Below are 25,584 nucleotides of genomic sequence, written 5' to 3'. Positions count from 1 at the left end.
AGGATTTTAACTTCGTATGAAATTCCTTACAATCGCGATTAAGGTTTAACTCCAAGTCTTGATTATAGAATATTTAAAAAGAAACCATCAGTTTTAATTTCTTCAATCATTGTACGTTGTGACTGCATAGTTTTATTACACGAATAAAATTCAAGGGAAAGGCGAAGTCTCGTTCCAATAATAGGATGGGATTGCAGTTCCCCGTGAGTTGTATCCACCATTTGCTGAGAAAAGGAAACTAGAAAACCAGATATTCCATGACTGCAGCCAGGTAGATGCGTCGGCGTTGGTGTATCGGTTTACTTGACTGCAATCATAGAATGGTCTGGCCGCTGAAGTTTTGGAGTTAGCTGACAAGGCCGCTCGTGACAACAAGACTAGGATCATTCCTCGTCACCTGCAACTTGCTATCCGCAATGACGAGAAATTGAACAAGCTGTTGTCCGGTGTAATCATTGCTCAAGGTGGTGTTTTGCCGAACATCTAGGCCGTATTGCTACCCAAGAAGACCGAGAAGAAGGCATAATTATAATCTGATACAACGCCTTTCCCTTGCCAGATAAACATATCGAATCTGAATTGAAAACAAAATTTACTATACAATAAATTAAATTAGTATAAGCAAAAATACATTTTCGTATCCCAGTGGAAGAAATTAAGAAAATTTTTGCTTATATAAACTAATGAAGACAAATAAAAAAAAAATCCCAAGTCAAGTTAGATAGTCTAATATGCAGTTTAAAAAATATGCAATAATTTTAAGATCAATATTTCATCTTTTCTATCATCTTTCTTGATAAGCTTATTATACTCCTTTTTGGTATGGATTGACAATTGGTATCCTGCACGTAAATATATGTATATAACACACCAATTGCATAACGCAGGTGAAGTGTGTCCTTAAAATAAACGGAGTATTAAACAATTATTGCATAAATCAATGAGCGAGTGGTTCGCACTGGGTATCCCGACCCGGCTACTGGGTGGGGGTGATCGCGAGCAAGAAACGCAGTTTTTTTTATCTATCGCTATGAGAAACTATACTGTCGTCACACTGAAAAAGTATGCAGCATGTTGTCTATTCGCCGTGAAATAAAGTGCAACGAAGCGCGCGTGTCCAACGGATCGTCCGCTGTTCGTCGATCGACTCATCATCGATCACGATCGCGAGACCGCCGTTGTCGAGAGAGACGGACATCTTCCCGGCAATCGAACCGTGTTGTTGGCCATCGATTCGTTCTTATTAACATTATGTGAATATCATTCTTATAGAATCAAAGCCGCCTAGCATCCAACGCCTTGTTGAGGTCACTGACTAGCATGCCGAGAATGGGTCTATGTTCAGAGTCGTATCGGAACACCGAATCCAAAAATTTAGGGTACGCCAGGAAGTCGAACACCTGGTCGCAACGTTGTGACGACTTGTCCGTGAGATGTGGCTTTATCAACTGCTGGAGCAACGTTCGGCAACGTTCCATTGAACCTGTCAGGTACTCCTGGTCGTAACTATAATCCACCTCGTAGAATGATACGACAGTCATCACCACTGTCCCCAGAGCTTCTCGGATCTCTTCCAGCTTCTCGGCGTCGTTCGAACGGAACTGATGACTGCGCTGCACGAGTCCAATCTACGGATTGCATTTCATGAGTTAATTTATGCATTCAATGAAAATTAATATCATACAAATACAAAATTAATTTTGCGTTTAATTTATATTATACGTATAAGTAGCTAATTATTATGCTAATTATTAGCATTTAACAATAACATTATTCCAGTTTTATCATTACATACAGATGAGATAAAGTAAAAAAGAGGTGAAATTTTCAAAGTACACGTGTCTGCATTAAAATAAATGTATTTATTATTTCATGTTGATTAAATGATGCTAATTATTGAATTTTTAATTATGGAAGATACAATTCAAAACAGTTCATTGAACGTCATGTTAAATTATATTTTACATTTAAGTTGTTCCTTTCAGAACTTCAATTTCAGATATCTATAAGTTTGCAGGAATAAATAACATATACAATTTCTATTGATGTTTTTTTTCTTCTCAATCGGCTTGAAACTTATTCAAGCAGAATCTGCTGTTAAAATTAAAATCTGGATTCTGGAATGCTTTACGTATACCTTAATAGACAATTTGACGATGTTCTTGAGAACCTTCTCGGGCTCCTTCTTGTCCAAGTGTGGGTTGCTCTTGGCGACGCTTTCCATCAGTTTGTACAGATTATCAAGCAACGACGTCGTAGCGTCGTCAATGAAGAGCGATCGACCTGCATTAGTGGACATTATGCGGCCGAGAAGCTTCTTCTGGGCGCGTAGCCCTAAATCGCGGGTGCGACTTCCGGTCCCGCCACCGGCGGAATACGATCCGCCGCCTCCACCTCCGCCTCCGCCGCCACTTCCGATTGTGTTTGCCGACTGCATCACTGCAATATTTTCGCACAGTGAACGACCGCTGCTCGTGTGCATTGTGCGCGTTCGTCCGTGTTCTCGCTTTTATTTAGCGGTAAATGCGACCGTGTGATCTCGGGCTTTATTCATTTGAGGCGAAGCTCGCGTCCGGTAAAAGTCTTCAACCGTTAATATATTGCAAATAACGAGCTTCTTTTATAATAACATCAATATTTAGCGTCGTTTAATATTAGAAATGACGCTATTCACAGCACGCTTCATCCGAAGGACATCTTGAGAACGCTCTTCAGACGTAAATACGTCTTCTGGATGTCTTTAGGACGTCCGTTGGATGTTTGTATTGTAAGTATATGTATATGTCTAATATTACAGTGAGAGAAAAAATTATTACAATTACCATAATTTAGCTATAATTTATAGTAATTTTTTGGGACAACTATATAATTTATATAGTATTTTAACCATAGTAAATATAGTCAATTGTGTTATTAATAATAGTCCTACAATATTTGAAAATCTTTAGTTTTTTTAACATATTTTTAGTTATTATTACCATTAAATAGTAAGTGAATTTAAAAACAATTCTATAATTGCGATTATATTTACATATATATGTTATCTTTTCTCTCAGTGTAGAAATATATAATCGACATTTATTTAAAAATCGAATTTGTATCAATTTAATATAAATTTTACATTTTGTATTTATCTAACACGAGAATTTAATATTTCAAAATTATTGCGTAATAATATTTATACGTAATACAAGATTGCACTTAACGTGAGCTATCACATTTCACTTAGCGATAAATATTCCATGAAAAAAAAACCGTCATTTCCTCAAACCTACGGTTGAACAACTTATACTCGTGAACAAGGGAACAAAAGGCTTGCGTGTTTGAATGTGGTACAAAAGTAGAAAGTCTGATGACTTGGGGAGACGGAACGTTACAATTTCAACCTCCTGAGAATGGCGCGAAAGTGGCTGTGAGTCTCAACGAGGTTTTACAACTATGGCTCGGTGTGCGTATGTTTCTGTTTGCACACTTCGTACGATGAACTTACCATCAAGCATCGGTAGATCACCGTTTCCTCTGGATTGTGATAGCGGGTGTGATGGTAAATTAAATAAAGAAGCGACGATTGTGCGTGAATAATGTCCAGGCAAACTCAGGCAAACGTAACTAAAATAACCAAGGGTTAATAAACGGCGAATCGTTCACATGCGTAACATAAATGTTGCGGATTCATGGAAATGCGCGAGACACGATGAATGGCGAATCTTCGCTACCTTGATTGCAGTCGGTGACAGCCACTAAATGATAGAGCAACCAGCTCTGCAATTCCATTACGGCTGTGCCCCACGCCACCTGCAAAAATTTCAAAAAAGATTTACAGAAAAATCTGTAAATATTTTTTAACATATATAATATAAATATTTTTAGACATACATAAGACGCTAACACAAAGATTTGATGAGAAAATTGCATCTCCTCGAAAATTACGTAAAGTTTCGTTTACGTTGAAGTTTCCATCGCGAAGTTCATCGTAGAAATAGAAATAAATAATAACGGTATAATAAAATTATTATACTGCAGAAGTTAATTTATAATTATTCAGTTAATTTATATTATAACACAATTAGAGACAAAATTAAAATTTTGTTTTCAGAAAAGGCATTAAATATTGATGTAATTATCATGGGACTATCGTCGCTTATAAATTTCTTTCAACAAAATTCTCACGGGAATATTTTGTATATTAAAAAAATGTATTTAATTTTAAGATATTAAAATGTTTTTATTCTTGTCTTCGTTTTTTAAACATTTAAAAATGTTTTAAACTTTTTCAATAAACAAAACATTATGTGTTTGGATTTGAAATTGACACTAAAACATTTAAAATTGAAATATCTTTTATTATTAAATGTTTATTTTGCAAAGATGTTTCAAACGTAAACATTTTAAACACTGCACTTTTTACAGTATGTAACAAACAACAGCCAATATCGAAAGTGGATAAGAAATTTTTGTGACTTCTTCATTCTTGTAAAAGTTAATTATTGTGAAGCAAAATGAACAACATTTGTCCAAAATGCATTCAGCGAATCGTTGCCCGATTCCTCGAACGCAAAGCCGCTACAAAACCCGTCGAGATAAAGTTAATTACACTTCGTTGCCTGAGTTAAAAGCATCATCAAAGATATAAATTGATTGGTTCATAATCCAAATTTACTCCTCTTGAGAGAAACATGCTTTTCAGCAAAATACAAAGATTTTTTGCATCAAACGAAATAATAAATGCCGAAAAATAAAAATTTTCATGCACGTCTGCTTTCTCTAATTTATTATTAAATTCATAATGTCAAATTATATCTCATATCCAATTTAAGTCATTTTTAATCATTTAATATAAATCGCTACTATGCCTACTCAGTATGACGTTAATTTAACTGTACCAATGAAATTAAACAATTTAACTCAAAAAAATGTATTAATTTAACTCAAATTTAGTTTATTACTTATTAAGCGCTAATATGAATGTTGTTTACTTGGACTAAGCAATTTGACCAGAGAAATGTTTGAGAAATTAATTTTTTTAACTACATGTGTATTAAAATAATACATTTTGACACACTTGGAAAAATAACATTTTATTTTTAACTTAAGGAATTTGTTCAAATTTTATCTTTTAATATTTAACAATAAAAAATCACAGAAAGATATTCTTTATGTTTATCTCGTGTTTGTCTCGTAAATATCTTATAAATACCACCTACAGATTTTTACAATGCTATCAGCCTTGACACATATAAAGGCACTTTCAAAGGATAACTTCGGGGACACAATGTTTATTGTCTTTCTTATATAAGCTTTTTTATATATTTAAGCGTAGAATCATTCTAATGCCTGTTTCCATCAATGTAGATCAACTTTAATCTCGGTTCAACTTATTTTTCATCTATTTCTGATTCTTAGACTAGAAAAAGATGAAGAGTAAGTTAAATCAAAATTAAAGTTGATCTACATTGGTGAAGCATAAGTTTACACGAATTCCTCTATAAATTTGTAAAAATATGTTCAAACTTTGCTGGATGTTTGTTTATAAAATTTCATTAAAAATGTTTTTAGATCTAACTCGCATATTTTTTTGTCAGGAAACTATCACTCAAATTCGTGTCAAAAGGGAACGTCATGAAGCGTGGCCGAGAAGCTCTCCCTCACTCGTACAATTCGTCTTAACAAGTGCGAATGATCCTAATGCTGGAAATGAAATGTAATACGAGCCGACGGCATCCATGTCGCACGCTATCATTCGCATCTATACATACACACGGGCGTACAATATAAGGCACTACTTTTGCCAGAGTTGGATCGATTTAGTAAGGAGCGTCAAGGAGAGCCAGAGACTCTCATTCACCTTTGCACGGTCGAACTGACAGCGAGCAGTCGATTAAAACTCAAGCAATTCGCGTCAATCCATGCAGCCTTCCGTTTTAGATATTTCGTTACTGCAGAGTGAAGTAATATCGAGTTCAATAAACTAAACTCCACGTGCAATACTATTATATACAGAGAAATCTTTCGGCTATATAAAAAAAAATATATATATATAATATCATAATTAAATTTATCGTCGATTTAATAATAATGCTATTAGCATTTTAAAACACTATAAGGAACTTAATGCGAAAAATATCCTGGCTAAAAGGTAATATTTTTCGCAATTCGCAATAAATTCTTTATAGTAGGTATGTAAGATTATGCTAATGAAAAACTGAAAAGTTTAAAAAATAAATAAATAGCATTAATAATGAAAAACTCAGAAAAATGTTGGATATTAATTATAATACGTATATTCGTTAGAGTTCGTTACAATATTTAATTTTCATGCTTAAAATCTGTAAAACTCAAAATATTGTTTACAATATTATAGCAAAGAGATTCTTTCCATTCCATAAAATCCGTTACATTATTTAAATCTTGAATAAAAAGAAATTAGTTCGATTTTGATTCTTTTCGATGTTTGTTTTTATCGGAATTTCGGTTGATTTCATCTTATTTCTTTGATCTCATCGTATATTTTTACAGAAAATCGCGATTGCGCGTATCGAATTTTTTTATCGTTCGATTCTCATTGCTAAATTTTTAATAATTATCAAAATACAAGGAGGGGATTTTTAATAATTATCAAAATACAAAATATAAGTTAATCTAAACCGGTATATAAATAAATAAGGAAAGAGTAAATATATACGGTTGAGATTACAGATCTCGAAATACCTAATAATATTTTTATCTATAAATTCTAATTCTAAATACATATTTTAGTTATAGAAATTGCGTGTCACTTATACTGTTGGACTTGAAACGCAATCATATATATATATATATAAACTACAGTTAAAATAATAGTATTATAATTAAATTGATCGTCGATTTGATAATGATGTTACTAATATCTTAAAATATTGTATTTTAATTTATATCGAAAAATATCTTTGCTGAGATAATATTTTTCGCAATAAATTCTTTTTGCAACGAGTTAATACAGTATTTTAATATATTAGTAATAACATTATCAAATCGACGATCAATTTAATTATTATTATTTCAGATTCATGTTTGCTTTATTCGTTTCCAGTTCGACAGTGAGCGGTGTACAATTTATATAACTGAAAGATAAATCTAGAATTTACATATAAATTTACATATAAAAATATTATGCACCAAAATGTACCCTCGATCGTAATAGTCATTTCTTTACTTAAAAGAAGAATAATAATACACTGAAAAAATTTACTAAATTTTAATACATATTTCTTTGAATAACACTAAGTAAACATTTAATTACAACAAATATTTATTTAAAAAATATAATAGTAAATCAAATTAATGATTTTTGTATCAAATAGATATATGTTTAAACTTGATAAATATCTACTTAGAACTCTATTCAAACAAATATTTATGAAAATTTAGTATTTTTTTTAATGTACAGGAACGATAATGCAAATATAAAAAAGACGAAAATATAGACTAGATTCTAGTCACTGAAATATATTTGGATAAATCATAAAATGAAAAAAAGAACATCGATCGTTTAATCCCATTTTTCATTTTTATCAAAGTGCTCAGTTATTAGGTTATTATGTTAGTATCACGTTCGCTTCGTTATAAATATCCACTTTTACGAGTCATAGCACCGCTGTTTCCGAATCCAGCCACCCGGACGAAATTACACAGGGATAATACGTTATGAATGATCGATCGTTGGACACTTTCGCTCTCTCCTTTTCCTCTCTTGGGGTGGGATTTCATTTGTGCGTTTTTGTCGTACGACAAATTTTTCAAGCCTGTTGATTGACTATAGGATAGAGAGATTCGAGGACATCTCTGTCCTGCACACATTTGTTGTACGACAAAAACGTAATGAAATCCTACCCTTGAACTTCCGGGTTGTCGGAGGCTTTTGGGGCTTTGTTTAGGTGCCCACGTTGGCGTTTTTGGGCACCTGTTTGTTGTCGCGTGCTCGTTCAAACAATGCCAATCATCGCCAATAGTCAATTGTTGCACTAAATGCGCAATTTCTCGCGGAAAATACGCGTCCAAGTTACTCGATGCAAAAATGTCACGTGCGCAAAAACGAAATTACGCACGCAATAGATTATCGACCATTTGGCAAAATGGAAGAATAAAATTTTTTTTCGTCAGTCGATGATTTGTGATCGACAGAATACATGCGCATATTCGCATTAAACTCTCGATAGAGAGAGAGAGAGAGAGAGAACGTGTATTATTTTAAATTCTCTTTCCAATGAAAAAGAAAAATAATTTAATTTCGTTGAAAAATACATTTTATAAGAAATTCATTTTTTCATCGAACAGCGAATTTATTGACAGCTGAATTTCTTTTAATTCTTATACAGAGACATATTATTCCTGGTAAATATTTGCAGGGACAACTCGATTGCGAATCCGAGCTCGTGGAAAACATCGGTATCTTCTTTTTATTTCTAATCGACGATGGCAATCGTGAACAAGGAAAAAAATCGTATCTCCGTTAGCACACTAGTAGATCCGGTTACTTCGCAGTATCGAATAATTAACTCGAATAAACTGGAATCTCTTGAGGTAACTATTTCTTCCCCGCATGTATCTTTCACGACCGTCCATCAGGTGGCTTGTCTTCGGAATATTCGATCGGTAGCTATAAATAACCACGTGTATCTCCCGTGATTGATTCGATTTACCTTCCCCAACCAGCTTGATTCGATATGTACATGTCGTGAGTTTCCCATAAAACGCAGCGTTCCACGAGGATCCTAGTCGCTTCGTGGAAACCAGTTTGGCTGCGACTCGGATCTTCGTGAAACGTGTTTGCAGTGCGATATTCTGATATGCAATGTTTCTAGAATATTGCGAAAGAATCTGCAAACATCTCCGATTAATTTGGAATTGATTCTTCCTGTACGAAAATGGCCGTCATTCTATATATATGTATATAACTAATTTCATTTAAATTATCGCAAAACTTGTAGTGTTGACGAAATTATTGGAATTATAAGTAATTTTCAATATACACTCCTTAAAGTCTTCAGGAGAAAATTAATTTTAAACGAAAACTGTTTTAATTAAAAGGATTTAATAATAAATTAATTATATATATATATATATATTTCTACACATAAAATCGGTTTAGAACGTTTTCCGACGATTTTCAATCCCTGATCACTCTATATCCTTCCACAAGTCCTCTTACAAGTTTCTTTCTCTTTATTTCCTCTTCTATACCCTCTCTCCAGCTCCTACCTCTTCTCCTTCTCTCCTATATATTATAATTATGGATTATAATAATCATAAATAAATATTAAGACTATAATTAATAACCACAATCGATTAAAATATCACGGATAAGGTATACGTATAAAATTGTTTATAAGCGTTGGGAAATTTTTCTTTTTCTTTTTATCACTCGGATTTATTCGAGCTTTAAAAAAAGGACTGAGAGTGTAAAATTTCCACAACTCGTGGAAATGATTTCCACGCTTATTTCCGAGAACATCAGAAACGCCAGAGATCGATCAGCGCATCTTTTCCCGTATCCGTGGCCTCGAGAACTGCGTTTCTATCCTAAATTATACGATTTCAGCGTGCCCTACGATGCCGGTATTCGCGCGCGAGTCGTCGCGAAACAATACCGCCGTAAATAAACTGCCGACCGGAGGCGAACGTAATTATTGGTTCTCCGTACACGTGCGCCCGCGTTTCGAATATCGTTGATATATACATACATATCGATATCACGATACCATTTCGCTCTTCCTCCTCAGGAAGGGCAGGGTTTAAACGTTTACGTCAACGACGGGTTAAACGTTTTACGTCGACGTCATCGCACCGACGACGAACTACGCTCATTAGTTATAGGCGCGAATCTCGTGGAGAGAGAAAGAGAGATGGAGAATCTCGTTCGTAAATTATTTCACCTCCATCGCGATACATGTGTACTGAAAACGCGTCCCAACACACACGTGCGTGCTAGGGGTCAAATTATGTATTTTGAAACGGTGAATTGCAAAAGTGAGCAAATTTACTACGTGTTAATCAGTGGAATTATATATTATAAAACATCAAAATTTTAATTTGACAAAGGCTCTCAGATTCAATAGAATTAATTTTCGATGTGAGATATGGGCAATTGAGAGCAAACGCAGTTAAATTTAGCGCATATCTATTTATGTATAATAATACTAAATAATAAGTTTATAACATTATTTCTTTATTAACACGAACGTTTCGACTTTGTTTAAGTCATCTTCAGCGTATATATCACTGTTTATAATTTGAAGTTTTCATTACTTGGTGAATTGAGATGATTGCTAATTCGAATATTGAGAATAATCTCCTTAACCAACTGTATGACTGTTAAGATCATTAGAAATTATATAAATATTCTAATAAATTCGCTTCATCTCGTTTCAAGATGCACAATCTTCTATGTGCATGTTAAAGTCATTGTATCTTGGATCTAATCCAAATGTAAAGGTAAAATATCTCAAATGATAAGATGCTCGTATGATAAGATACATTTTATCAAATAATACAATAAAGTGTATTGAAGATTTGGCGGTTTAGTTTGTTTCTGTATTTATAGTAAGCACACATCTTTATGTCGATTTATACAACGACTTTAATGTGCACTGTTAGATTTGAAGGAACAATAGTAACTTTTAATCCCTTGAGTATTATGTACGTAAATAATAAACTAAATTTAAAATTCAAATTTAATACATTTTCTTGAATTAAATTGGTTAACTTCATTATTTTAGTTAAATTAATGACATATTGAGTGGGAGTAGTGATCTATAGAAATAATTAAAAGTAACACAAGTTGGGTATAATTTGACATTACGTTGAATTTGACATTAAATTGAATTTAACAGCGTGTTAGAATTAAAAAAGCAATGGTAATTCAATTCCTTGAGTTAAATAACATTTAGCTATTTTTAACTTTCATGTATGTCTATATTTAAATCAATCCATTTCTGTGATTAGTTTCAAAGTAAAAAATATATTAACGTATACACTTAGTAAATAATAAACTATATTTAATTAAATTTAATATATTTTCTTGAATTAAATTGTTTAACTCCATTGTTTTGGTTGAATTCGACATATTGAATAGTGACGACCTATAGAAATTGGATATAATTTAACATTATCAATTTAATAATGAACGCACTGGTGTGTCGAATTCGTTACAATGAGAGACAGCATGACGACACGTGCGTTCTCTCTTCACGACGAAGTAAAAGCAACGGTGCGCGGCGATTTACAGTCGTAAGTTCCGCGGACAAGTCTACGGGGATCCGTCATTTCTAAAATTAGTCGCCAGCATTATCTACCTCCCATTATCGCAACGACGAGCTACGAAGGACGCCGAAGCGACTAACAATCAACATTTTCCGATATCCGTAAATTTAGCTCGGTCGTTTAACGGGAAACGTCGCCGGTGCGACGATCGGCTTTTCCGCGAGAGTGAAACGGATATGTCGATACTTGGTGACAGGGTCAATCAGGGTGACGAGGCGACATGAGGGCAAATGTTTCGCAGAACGACAGCGGGACAATTCTCGATACTGAAGTCGAGCATCATTACGAAGCGGTTTAAAGACGAAATTGTATTATCTCTTTCGTAAAAATTGCGGAAATATTAAAAAGCAATCATCATTTATAACGTCTTTGACCGTAGCGAGTCGTAGTTTCAATCGATCTGGATTGGATTAATGGCATTGCTCTACTATTGATAGAGCATGTAGTATAACAGGCCTGTCCAATTTGAGCTCCGGATTCAAAACGCAAAGCCATCGACGTAAAAAAATTCAATGTGATATCGACATATCCGTTTCACTCTCGCGGAAAAGCGTCGCAGCGGCGACGTTTCCCGTTAAACGACCGAGCTAAATTTACAGATATCAGAAAATGTTGATTGTAAGATTTTAAGAATAAAGTGTTGATATAAAAGCGTCACTTAGATACATATCAACACTTTACAGTCCACGAAATTTTACCCACGTTGAATTTTTTTGCGTCGATAGCTTTGCGTTTTGGCTCCGGAGCTCAAATTAGACAGACTTGTATTATAACATCAACCAATATCATTAATCCAAGGTCGATTCAAACCCGCTACGGTCGAAAACGCTATTATATTATCGAAAAACGTATATAAATATCATACACTGAAAAAAATGCATGTAATTTTACATGGAAATTACATGTTTATGACTGGAAAATTACTTAAATTGCATAAATATGATTGGAAATTTACTGGAAATTGTAAATTTTCAATCATATTTAGGTAATTTTCCGATCATAGACATGTAATTTCCATGTAAAATTACATGCATTTTTTTCAGTGTATATATTTATTCCGGTGTCTCGCAAGTTCTTTTTATTAAACATAAAATACGCTTAATAATATTCTTCGGTTGTTTATTGGAAGAATTCTTACGACGCGCGAAAACTCCGCGCGTAATAAAGTCATCGTAAAATGCATGTTTCAGTGATTTATGACCGAGTTTATCAAGCTGTTATATTTTTAACCTTGGAAAATTAAAATACGGAGAAATAATAGTAGATTAATATAAATAAGAATTTTATATAAAATATCAGAAAACGCACAGTGAAAAATGTACTGTAATAATTAATAATTAATTATTAAAAAATTAATATAATTACGTACAATTCGAAACAGGAACATTGGTTACGTATTGTAAGATATCCTGTCTTCTTTTTTCTAATCACACATTTCGAAACTAAATTATCATCGATCACTAATCAACGAACTGGGAAGAAAGTTTTAATCACAATTCCTAAGAAATCTTCAAGCTCCAACGACCTGTTCAATCATCTTTTCTTTTCTTTCTTGTGCACATATACGAGTTCCCTACAATCTTTTCTTTCCAATAACTTCGCTATACTCCATCAGGCGTACGAATGGTGATATAGTTACTTAATGTCGCAGTGAAACAAATCGAACGTCAGGTTAATTAGCGAAGTTTATCCGGTTGACGTAAAACGAAGTTCCCTTACTCCGCTCCGTCGGACTCGAAACTTATTTCCACGGAAAAAAAATCGATGGACGGAAGAACCGACTCGCACTCGCATTCGTTAATGTTTACGGCGCAATACTACCGAGGTGAGGTCGAGGAACACAGACCAAACCCCTCCGTCGCTTGCTCCGCGGGCTTGCTTTCTTTTCGCGTCCCCAAGATGCAGCTGTCGCACACCACCGACAGCTGTGTGCGACCGGCACAGCACGCGTTACCCCTCCTCGTTAAACTGAGCATCTTCTCGCACGGGATAACCACCACCTGCCCCCGGACTTTATGCATGAGCACTCGCACGCACCCCGAGATATAGTAGCGCGTCTAGCACGTGGTTGTAGAGCGAGTTCCACGAACTCGGTGGACAAGTTAGAAGACGAATTATGCACGCCACAAAAGCTCGCACGTCGGTCTGTTAAAGACTTCGTGAGATCGTTGCGCTCAGCTGAAACTCTATCAACTCCATCCAGAAATAGTTGGGACAATACGAGTTAATTTGCTGTCGCGAGAGCAAGTTCGTTTGATGTTTAAAGTTATTTTAGAGCCATTTTGATCATTTTGATTAGCGAATAATTGATCAATAATGAATTTCTCTTTGACATTGGAATTGAACGGCGAAATTGTGATGAAGTTTTATGAAAATAAAGGTCCGTATTTATACCCACTTTTATCGATAAATGCGCGCATGTAGAATACACTGTTAAATATCAAAGAAGGAATGGTACCTTAATCCCTTGAGTGAAATAACATTTTGCTATTTTTAACTTCCACGTATTACATTTTTAACTCCTATGTGTGTCAAAATATAAATCAATCCATTTCTGTAGTTCCAAAGTAAACGTTCATATTAACGCACACACACTGAGAAAAAATACTAAATTTATTTATTTCAATAATGTCAACTAAACATTTATTTACAGTAAATAAATATTTATTAATAAAGAGAAATGGTAGAGATAAATCAAATAAATGGTTGATTTATCAAATTAATATGCATATCTTTATATTTAATAAACATTTTGTTGGTATTATTCAAATGAATGATTTATTAAAATTTAATATATTCTTTTTCAGTGTATTAAATAATAATAAAATAATAAATGTATTAAATTTAAGTCAAATTTAATACATTTTCTCGAATTAAATTGTTTTCGTAATTAAATTAACGATGCATTAAAAATTTATAGAAACAATTTGGACAAGTGATTATAAAAATAACTCAAATTGGGAATAATTTGATATTATGAATTTAACAGTGTAGTTTACATTACATATACCTACCATAAAATCTTAGAAATAAATGCATGCATTTATCAAATAAAAGTGAGATGTGAGTAACTCTATAAAATGTTTTTTTAAGCATACATGGGGAATTATACATGTTTTTTTAGTGTACTGCTAAAACAATTTCTAGGCGCGAAATAATCCATACGCGATGCTAACTGAAGCATGAACTTTAGAAAGGAAACAGGATGTGAAAAATAGTAATTAGTTAGAGCATTATAAACGGAACGTGCGTTGAAGATCTTCAAGTATATCAAAATAATTATCTTGTCAAAGAGGAAGAGAGACTCGATTTTAAATATTAAACGTCATATTATATTATATATACCAGAATAAAGATCATCTTCTATATTTCCGCTTCCTTAAATAGACTGTCGAGTTACCGTCGATCCATTATTGAATGAAATGAAACTCGCTAAAGCGTAACGGATCAAAACAGTAGCGATGTGCCAATTTCGATCTTAATAGTTTCGCTAAGTTGCCGTTGCATCCGTCAAGTGTGCAGCCAATTTAGATATCGTTGTTCAGATACACACTCGCGTTCCTTGGCGCGAGAAATTTCTCTCAAGAGATCGTTATAAATAAATCGTTTTATTCGTGAGTACGCGTCTCGCGTGCACGAGAGATACGCGCCATGTGGTCGCACGTGCGAGAATACGAAATCGCGAAAGAGAACCTCGAGCGAGGGATACGCCCGCGAATTACGATGTCGGCCGACGATATTACGCCTGAAAAAAAGAGACAGATGCGATGCGTTATTTCCTGCCGCGAGCCATGGCGAGTCTCCTTCGACCACATGAGAATTGACGACATGAGAATGAACGACCCCGCAAGAAATTACGCCTATAAAAGACACGCATGTGTCGCTAAAATGTGCGCGAATTTATTTCGTTTCTTTCATTCATTCAGTATATTGTATCGCTCATTTGCTACAATTAATAACACAATTAAAACAATAAGACTTTCCAGAAAATAAATTGAAATATTTTGAATCGTTACAATTTTGTAATATTAATTTTGAAGTGCAATTTTGATGTAATAACTGATTGTTAAAAAATAAAAGTATGTACTTCTTAAAAAATTATGTTTTTTCTTTTTTCTTTAAATTCCTGCTCTTCTTTTTACGAGAGACTCAAAAATAATAATTTGTTTGTTATGTCGTCGAGCGAAAGAAAACGAAAAAGACAGCATTTGAAATCTGAAATTTCTAGCTCTTAAAGCATGTTATTTGCATATTATAAACGAGCTTTGTTTTTCTTGAAAATTTTTCAATCAAGCTCTAATTAAATGCAGACGTCTGGAGGAGAAAACGAAGTGAAGTAAGAACCTTATTCTTAAAACAGTTTCGAATTACTTAATTTTACTTTAGTGAAAATTTTACGTGAGTTCTCTAGTTGCATTGTAATATTTTACTTTCTTTAATTGGAACATGCATTACACAAGCAATTTATTCTAAAAGAAAATGTATTAATTATTTTTCAAGCTTGGAAATTTAATACATTTCTTGAGGTAAACTATTTATCTCCAATGTTTTAATTAAATATACGACATATTAGGTAGAAGCAATGATGACCTACAAGAATAATTAAAAATAAATCAAGTTGGGTATAATTTGACATTATAAATTTAGCAGTACACGATCGCACGAAAGTCTAGCTTAGCATTTAATATTAAAGGACTCACTAATTAGCCCTTTGATTAAATTTTCATTAAGTAATGTGTGTTATACAAGATGTGAAATGATATTATTAATATATGCCACTCCTTAGAACATCGTATATATTTCTATCAACTTCTCTCTTTCTCTCTTATACGAGGATAGATATACTGGCCAAGGCTACCGATGATACGAATTCCGTGCGTGCTTGAATAATAAAAAAAAAGCATTCCCTCTAGAGGAGAATGCAGTTATATGTTACCTTGCTGCGGCCGGTCGCAATAATAGAAAAAAAAATTAACATAGCGTCGCTGTTACAGGAATCGTGTCGATCAGATATGACTCCATGTACATATGCATTAACACGCAAATACGTAGAAATGTTTCATGTTTTACTTTTAGTGTTCTATAAAAGTTCCAGAATGCAATCATTCTGCAGTCTGAAGCAAAAATGTTACGCTAAACAACTGAAACGAGAAGTTTTACAACGAGCATCAAAGTCAGTATTTCAATAGTAATTTTAATATTTCAGCGTTTTAGAGAAACGTTAAATTGAAATTAATGAATAGATTCAAGATTAATTAACTGTTACAAATCAATGCCAATGAAACATTCTGGCGTGTGTCAATATTACGTGCGTGATTATTCTGACAAATTAATTTAAATATTTTAGCAAGTTTATTTGTTTCTGAAAGAGCAAGAAATATATGTATTTTATACATCTGTCCTGGCCAATTCGGTTAAATCATATGCCAATTATCGTTTGGCGTTCTCTTGCGTAATGTCGACGTCAGTCGCACGATTTCTTTGATCGATACGAGTGACGTAAAAAGATAGATGCGTTTAAACATAACAGTGTACAACGGAATCGATGCATAACGAATAATAGAAAATTCGGTCACTTGCATTACGTAAGATTAGTGCATACCATATAAAAAGCGATATGAAATTGGCAAATTTAATTCTCCGTGGCATATATGAATTTTAATTTTTGTCAGTAACAGGGATCTTCAAAATAAAGTAACAGGGAAAAACAAAATAAATCTTTTATTGTTCCGAATTATATAAAAATCAGAAAAATTCCAATATACTCGTCAAAGATTAACAACGAATTTTATGAAAGTCATAAGAAAAGAAGTCGGATTATATTTTATTTACTTTATATAGATTTAAATTTACCTGCTAAAATTCACAATCAAAATAAAAATTAAATATGTAGATAAAAACATATAAAATGCTCAATAGTAATAATTGTTACATTATTTCACAGAATATATACAAATTATTCCGTTGTCAAAATTGATTATATTGTACTGTATTTAAATACTTTATACCGAAAAGAGTTTAGCTGCATTAACTGAAATTCTGTTTAAAAATGGACGAATCAAAATTTTATATAGTCGAATCTATTATAATTTTAGCTGAAATAACCAGAATTTTAATTAATATGATTAGAATCTTCTGGTCCATTTTCATCTAGAAATTTTTCTCCGTATATAAAAGAATGCAGTGTAGTAGTAGTGTCTAAAAAAGATAAAAACTTGCGAAACTACACGTCGCAAGGTGTAGATATTCACAAATACTCATGACGCCGAACGTAATACTCGCGATAATTACTCTTCTTCAGGATCATCACGAGTTCGCTTGCGTACAAATTGCGCTTTTTTGGCTCTCTTAGTCCTTAACGCGTTTATCTCGTGAAAAAAAAAGAAACGTAAAAAAACACATGAAAAGTATAAATTTTCCGCCGTAACCGCTCAGTCGATTCGGACTCAATTCGGACACGCAAATTCGCTACACGCGCCTCGCGGAATCTCGTTTACATGCAGCAGTAGTTTAATGCGGCCGTTTCCCCGGCCGCCCGCGGGGAAACGCAACCGTCGGCACGTGTGTTTGCGTAGCTGTGGAATTATGAAAAACCGGTGCATCGCGCGTTCCTCCGCTCCGTAATTGGAAGCGAGCGCGGGCAACGCGCTAACAGCAACCTCATTCATCGTGGCGATTACTCGTTAGCTTCTTCTATTTACGGCACGCCCCGCGTGCGCGATCGCACGCACTCGAGGAGCACTCGTTCACTCCAGATATACACTGTTAAATTCATAATGTCAAATTATAATGATTAAAATAACTCAAATTATACCTAACTTGAGAGTTATTTTCACTATAATTTTATATATATTTTATATATATTATATATATAACATTATATATATATATATGAATTTAACAGTGTATTTGCTTCATTTAATTCAACTTATTGCACCAATGTGCACTGATTTAGAGAATTCCTCGATAAAGAACAGGCTTAACATGTCGTTAATTTAGTTAAAACAAAATGGAATTTAACTTAAGAAACTGTAGTTAAAGTGTACACGTTAATGAACGTTCGCTTTGAAACTAACCACAGAGTGGATTGATTTACATTCTGATATGGGCAGAAATTAAAAAATGTTATTTAACTCAAGAGATTGGCTTTACCATTGCTCCTTTGATATTTAACAGGATATGTCGTAAAAAACGTACAAATTTCGTGTTGAGAAATCCTCATTAGTAACAAACCTTTTTTACTAATTCCGAGATCGAATGAGAATATTCAGATAATTCTCAAGTTACGAATGGAAATAAATTTAATTAGATTCTCTCTTTCGCGTTAATTACAAGATTAAATACGAGAATGCGAAAAATGATAATTTCCTTGTATACTTAAATTACGTAAAGCGGACTCTTTGTGTTCTCAGAATTTTAATTTAATTAGCAAGATGTTCGATATTGGATATTTAATTGGAATCAATAACGGCGTAGCAAAAAATTGTTCTCAAAGAATAATTCGCTGAATTAAAAAAAATGCTTTAAGTCTATATATCTAAAAATTGCAAGTCTTCCACTTTCTTATATAGCTTAATTAGTAAGTACGTATATTATTATGTCGCTGCGCTTGGCTTAGCGCCGAGAGACTCATTACCGTGTCTCCAGATCAGTGCTGCTTTAAAGTGATAGATCGAATTCTAAGGGTCTCTTTCACCAACTTCTGATTAAATTAATCGATGAACTCGCAGAAGTTCCAATAGCAGTTTATTGTGTCAGAGACTCCTCTCTCTTCCTCTTCTAAGACAAACTGTATTTAGTTCTAATGTTGCTATGATGGTGATGATTGAATCTACCATCGATTAGCGTTAATCGGAGTTGGTGAAAGATGCCCTAACACGAGTTCTGCAACAACGCCAGCAACAATTCATTAAACGAATTCCAAAGGATACACAATATGTATCGTTTTACGCTTTGTGTTCCGTAAATTAAAACAAATAAAACATTTCGTGCATTCCACGTTCTCAATATTTCGCAGATAACACGTGCATGTGTCCGCACCAATGAAATTCATGCACCATGAACGGATTTTACACTGTAACGACCATCGATTCCGTTCGTGACCACCGGAGCTTTTTTTCAGGCATTTATCTCTAAATATAAATTATTGTATCACATTCGCGCACACGATTTTTATATGCTGATGGTTCTGAAAAAAATACCGAATATCACAGTTAGAGATTCTCGACGGTATCATCAATATTGTTTACTATTTTTTGTATTATTATTAAAATTAAGATTAGGATTAATTATAAAAATAAAATAGTTCACTCAGAGATTAAGAGCGAGAATAAGAGCAATTTTTTTTATGTGGTTGAAGTTTGGAGCGTTCGTGGAGCGAAAATTATAAATGTAAGCTTTTTTTTAACATAATAAATGTAAGTTTTTTTAACATAATACGAGACTGGAGTTCTTATTATTCAAGTAAACAAACGTATTTTTAGTTCTGGTCGTTTTAAACGCGTTATATAACTGCGATATAACGCTAAAACTGGAGCGCAATTCAAAACTAGACTGCAGTACTTAAGTAAAACATTTTACGACTTGATGATTCACGTAACTTTGTCTATAACATAAAATACAGAAAAAAAGGAATAAAACCAAGCAACGCGGCTGTAGCCAGGCCTAAGAATCGATTTCCTCGGCCTCGGTCAGCGCTAACTATAGTCAACTAAGCGTGCTTTCTTTTTTTATTATTATCAAGATTCTAATATAGTACTTTATACCAAGGTAGAGAGAGAAAGAAAGAATATGTGCAAACTACACCCTCGACAGTCTAATAAATAGTTTTAATACTGCCGATTAATTATATATTTCAATTAGTCGACTCTTTTCTTTCCGGTTCCAGCTGCGGAAAACGACAAACAATGCTTTAAGCTAACTTCAGTTAATTCAATCGAGATCAAAAGTGTTGCTGCTAGACAAAAGACATTAGTTTTAGTCGTCGAAGCAAACCATGCGCTCCAAATGGCGCAACGTTAAATCGTGACGAACAAATGGCGCAATTAAGGTGGCTTCTTACCGTCACGCCATTGCGAAACGCATCCGTTTCTCTTCCGCAGCGCGAATTGCCCGTCGCCGGCTTTCTACGATCTAATCTTTTGTTCGATCATTATGTTTTCATGGTAATGGCATTAGATAAATTCGTAGTAACCGCGGCGTCCGAGAAGAGAAGTTGCCCGTCAAAGAAAGTTCGAGCGATACATCTTTAAAGTGGCGTCTACAATAAGATTTTAAGGTGCTGAACTTAAGTTTTAAGTCTTAAGCTGTAAGAAATTGATCAATCGATCAGTCGATCATTCTCACATTCGACTGTGATTGGCCAATTTCTTACGGCTTAAGGCTTAAATTTTACGCATTAAAATCTCATTCCAGACACCGTTTTAGATCGGAATTTTCTTTGAAGATCGGAGCCCTTTAGTTCGTTTTAAAATATAGATAAAATTATCACCAATTAAAGCCTGTATTATATTATACGCAATGGAAATTAAGGTTTGCGAATTGGAGATTAGAATAAAAATAAAAATGGTTTTATGATTTCAAGAATAGATCAAATGTAAGTAAAAATGCCTATCTGAACTGCACTGCGGTTGTTGGTGCGTAAATATGGCTTGTATTCAGAACTTTGCTTTTATCGATAAATACGCGCTTTTATGTTTGAAATTCTATACAGCATACGTAACGTGAACTATATTCTAAATACGCGCTAACATTGTAAAAGCGCGTTCTAAATACGGGTCAGTATATTTATAAGACGATAAGATAACTCACAAACATTTGGAATGTACTTATCAGCGAAGTTAACTGCAAACGTTTCAATTTTGAATTTGAATCCTCCTCAGTGCGGAAGCAAAGTACAAACTACGTGTTCAAATCCAGAGTTATAGAAACGTTTGCGGTTCATTGATAAGTACATTCCGATTGTTTGCGAATTATATCTTATCGCCTTAATATATTATTTACGCACCAATAACTGCGGCTTATATAAGCATTTTACTTATATTTAGAGATTAGAATTCGACCAGTGAAATAATTTCTATTTCAATCTGTTTTGTTTTGATTGACTGAATTCTAATCCCCAATTTGCAATCCTCAATCTTCAATGCATAGTGTAATACAGGTTTAACATTTATGCTCGTTCGCTAACATAATTTGTAATTCAATATTGGTTGATTTACAGTCTTTGGAAATCAATCGGTACAAGCATATTCAACGGTATCGAAAGTTCTCCTGTATTAAATTCCTCAATGTAGAAAATGGCTATTAACATGGAATTTATGTGTATCCATCCGTATTCCCTAATGATTTACAATCAGATTATTTCCCAATAATCCTTTGATCTGATAATTGCATCGGGACGCATTTCTGTTCGATGCGACTTTTAATTTTTCTCTCTGTAAGCGCATTCCATACATGGCTAATCTTGATTCCGTAATATTTATAGCTCTATCATACATTATCGTTCCACTGATAATTTACGGTATCATCTCCCAGCAATAATTCACGAAGCTATTAATCGTGGACAATCTCATTTATTCTCGTACCCTTACAAAACTTTTCCGTATTTTTTAGATCCGAAAGTAGGCAGGTAATAAAGAACATCGCGTATAACGTGACGCAAATAAAAAATTTGCTGATGTTCTATTTAATATGATAATGCACTCTCGGATATTAAGGTCGAGCGAAGTAATTAAAATCGTTAAGTAAATAGAGCGACGTAATGATCATCCGATGGTAAATTTAACAATTATTATAAAATCGTAAAAAATATGACAAATATTTAAGTAAAAATTATTATAAAAAATCATTACAATCATTCACATTGAAACTTGAAAAATTATAAAACTTATAAAATTAAGAAAATTCGTCTAACGATTATATTGTAAATGTTATCTAAGAGCTATTAATTTCATTTCAAATTAATGAATTTTCCTAATTTTATAATTTTTAAATGACAATGTTAATAACTACAGTGATTTTACGTAATGAATATAAAATCAATATTAGATCAATATTTGTTTTTTAACAATTATAAAATCGAAAAAAGTGGGACAAATATTTATTTAATAGTCATTACATAAAATCATTATGCTAATTAACATCGTTATTTAAAACTTATAAAATTAGGAAAATTCGTCTAAAAAGATAAAAATTTGATATTAATAATAATCTTATATATTATATTGTAATATTATCTAGCAATTCTATTTCAAATTTATATAAGATATATAGTATAATAAATTTATACGCGATATAAGTTTACACTGAAATTAAATAATATTAAAGTCAACCACTCAAAGTATAAATGAGATTCGAAGTCACTGACGAAATATACAGGAATTGCAATATACAGGAAAAAAACCGCCAAGGAAAACGAACGCCTTTAATGTCTTCGATTATACGACAAGCTGTCGAAACGTCGGAAACCACAAGGGTCTGGAAACCGATGCGGTAAATTCCTGATACTTGATATAAAAGGCAACATCAACATGTTTCACCTTTAGAGACAGGGAAAAGAGGACCAAAACATTTTCCATCCAATCTAGAATGCTAGAATGTATTTTAATGTGATATTATTGGTACTTACTTTATGTATGTTATTGGTACATCATTATTATCAAACAATAACAAGAGAAACGATTAAAGGACAAAAATCAGTTGAACGCCTTTCATGTGGAGAAATAATGATGGGAATATATTTCAGCAATCGCTCTCAGCGCGTTTCTTCATAATTCACCTCAAAAGAGCTCGGACTCGAGTCGTTTCCCCACGCATCAAAGAGATAATCCGCACAGATGAAATTCGACACGGTGAATGGGGAAACTTTAATCGAAGTGATATCGAAGTATAAAAGAAAGGGACGTACATCGATCTCGATGATAAAGCTAAAAATCCCACTATAATAATATATCGAGTCTCGTAACAATCTATCTTCTGTCGAACGAATTTTTTTTATCTCCTCTTAGCCTTTTATCTCAACTCTGTATCTCCTGAGACTTTTTCCAAGCAATTTCCCGCGTGTTATATTTATGAATAGACGACGTACATCCCACCGAGTGCATTGAGCGTGTCCGAGAAATTTGCGTTGACGAATCAACCCGGAAGTGGCGGCGCGAGACAAGTGAGTCATTCTAATCATCGCAGTACACTGACAAAAACGTCTGGTTGAAAATAGACGAATCATTAGAGTCTGATATCAATCAGAATAAATAATTATCTTACTCTCTAAAGAGTGAAATCTCACTCTTAGAGAATGAAAATTAAGCCTCTTCTTCAAGATTGGCTCAATTTTCACTTTTTAGAGTGAGATTCCACTCCAAAGAATTTAGGCAGTAATTAGAATTTAATAAATTTAACTAGAAAATTTTGATTCGTTAATTTTTAATTAAAATTTCGATAAACCTACCAAATATTTCTCTCATTGTAGTACATCTAATATAGCATATCGTTTTAATAATATTGCAGTAACATTGGACACGGTTGTTACCGTGGACACGTTGTACCGCAATGTTACCGCAAGCTCTTATGCTGTACGGAAAATAATCACTGAGAGAAAAATATGATTGCAATTACAATAATTTAACTATTATTTAAATAGCCATTTTTGGGACAACTATAATATTTATAATTATTCCAGCCATGAAAATATAATCAATTGTGCTATTAAATATTGTTGTACACATTGCTAAAAAATTTTCAGTTTTTTCTTAACATATTTTTTAGTTATTATTACCGCATAAATAGTTACATTCAATATAATTACGATTGCACTTACTAAAAAAAATGTTAATTTTATTTACCATAATTTTTATCGTGATATTTTTACTATATTAATATTTGAAATTATCATAAGTTGCAGTACAATTTTTTCACGTTTGAGAGAACCATAAAAATGGAGCTCTTAACCGTGGTGTGTGTGTAATTATTTCATACAGTACAATTATAATCACAAATACCAAACATTTTTCTCTCAGTAATCTCTCCGTAGCAAAGAGTCAATTTCGGAGTCGTATCTTGCGAAGTCGCAAAAAATACGACGGAGTTCACATAAATTATAGATTTGTTCTTTCCAGCTAAGTTTCTTGCACGATTCAGCTTTTCTCTTTTTTTCCTTCACGTCAGAATAAAAAAGAGGAAAAGACAGATGCAAGAAGTTCAGCTAATGTCTGTTTCTACCAATGTAGATTAACTTTAATCTCTCTTTATTTAATTTACTCTTTATCCTTTTCTAAATCTTAAAACTAGAAAAAAAAATAAAAAAAAGTAAATTAAACTAGGATTAAAGTTAACCTACATTGGTAAGAAACGGAAATAAAAAAAGAAACAGGTCTCATTTAAATTCATTCGCTGCAACTCTTTTCTTATAAAAATAAGACTATCGCATATTCGCTTATCGAACGCGGAAATTCTCGGAAACGTGGAATTGCGCGCGCGGATGAATTCTAATTTCAATTTCAATAATGCTGCACCAGCGCTTCGCATTTAATAAAAGGTAATACGCGCTATTATTCCGCGCGATCGCAAATTGAGAATGGCCGAGAGTGGGCTGGGAAAAGACGAGCCTCCGTTCGCGCGATTTCGCACGCAACGGCGCGCGACGATCCGGTCAATTTGAATTTGTCGCGCACATACTAACCTCTGCCGATGCTGTGGGCCGCGGGAGCGCGACCCGACTTGCGAACGGAATGAAATTTCTCCACGGGCGGGAGCCGCCGCGGTCGCCGTCGGTCTCCGTCGTCGTCCTCGGGATCGGAGGTGCTTCCGTGTTTCACCGATTTGCGCGGCAACGCGCGGTACAGAACAGAAAGAAAAGATCACGCACAATCAGCACGGTTCGCGAGGCGCGGGAGTACTGCGTCAATCGCGACGGCGCTCAACAACGATGAACAACCGTCGCGCTGCACAGTCGAGCAACGTCTGCGGTGGTAATACGCGCGAATCTAGTCGCGAACCCGGTTGCCATAGCACCGAGCCGCGCGATTGGCGGAGAAGCGCCAAGGGCGGTGCTAACGCGAATTGCACCTATTGCACTCCTGCAAAATGAAATTCTCGACGTCACGAATATGAGCGATGAAAATGGCGTTTGTCGAAAATAAAAGCTTTCTCAGAAGGGCTCACTTTCTTTTACGATTAGTAAATTGACGTCTTTATAAAGTATCGTTTGTTTATATACACTTGTTATTTGTATTCACAACACCTAGTTTTCCTGCACCTTTTTGACACTCTTTATTACGCATGAAGTTGTAT

The 25,584-nt window shown here is 33.8% G+C and overlaps 1 protein-coding gene across 4 annotated transcripts; it reads right to left on the bottom strand.

The window, feature by feature from the left end:
- Window positions 1-730: 730 nt before the first annotated feature.
- sigmar (Tumor necrosis factor alpha-induced protein 8-like protein sigmar) lies at window positions 731-25,494 on the bottom strand. 4 transcript variants are annotated; one of them, XM_018451194.1, is made up of 4 exons: window positions 21,109-21,129; window positions 3,717-3,795; window positions 2,138-2,439; window positions 731-1,628 (listed from the first exon to the last, which is right to left on the bottom strand). In XM_018451194.1, exons 1-4 carry the CDS (start codon window positions 21,112-21,114, stop codon window positions 1,275-1,277), a joined length of 741 nt encoding a protein of 246 aa, XP_018306696.1. In that variant the 5' UTR covers window positions 21,115-21,129; the 3' UTR covers window positions 731-1,274. The 4 variants fall into 4 exon arrangements, with proteins under 4 accessions (XP_018306696.1, XP_018306688.1, XP_018306705.1 ...); XM_018451186.1 differs by lacking the exon at window positions 21,109-21,129 and adding an exon at window positions 12,668-12,722; XM_018451203.1 differs by lacking the exon at window positions 21,109-21,129 and adding an exon at window positions 24,974-25,494 and having other exon boundaries at window positions 732-1,628.
- Between the last annotated feature and the right edge of the window lie 90 nt (window positions 25,495-25,584).

Source organism: Mycetomoellerius zeteki, unplaced genomic scaffold (assembly GCF_001594055.1).
Source record: "Mycetomoellerius zeteki isolate Tzet28-1 unplaced genomic scaffold, Tzet1.0 scaffold106, whole genome shotgun sequence".
Taxonomy (NCBI): Eukaryota; Metazoa; Arthropoda; class Insecta; order Hymenoptera; family Formicidae; genus Mycetomoellerius; species Mycetomoellerius zeteki.
The sequence above is the reverse complement of the archived record's forward strand: the minus strand, read 5'-3'. Positions and strand labels throughout refer to the sequence as shown.

Bases quoted from the DNA above. Each gene is read 5' to 3' on its own strand.
- sigmar (XM_018451186.1), bottom strand. The intron at 2,440-3,716 runs GTAGCGAAGATT...AAAATATTGCAG, and splicing joins TGTCACCGACTGCAATCAAG to TGATGCAGTCGGCAAACACA. The intron at 1,629-2,137 runs GTATACGTAAAG...TGCAATCCGTAG, and splicing joins TCGTCAAATTGTCTATTAAG to ATTGGACTCGTGCAGCGCAG.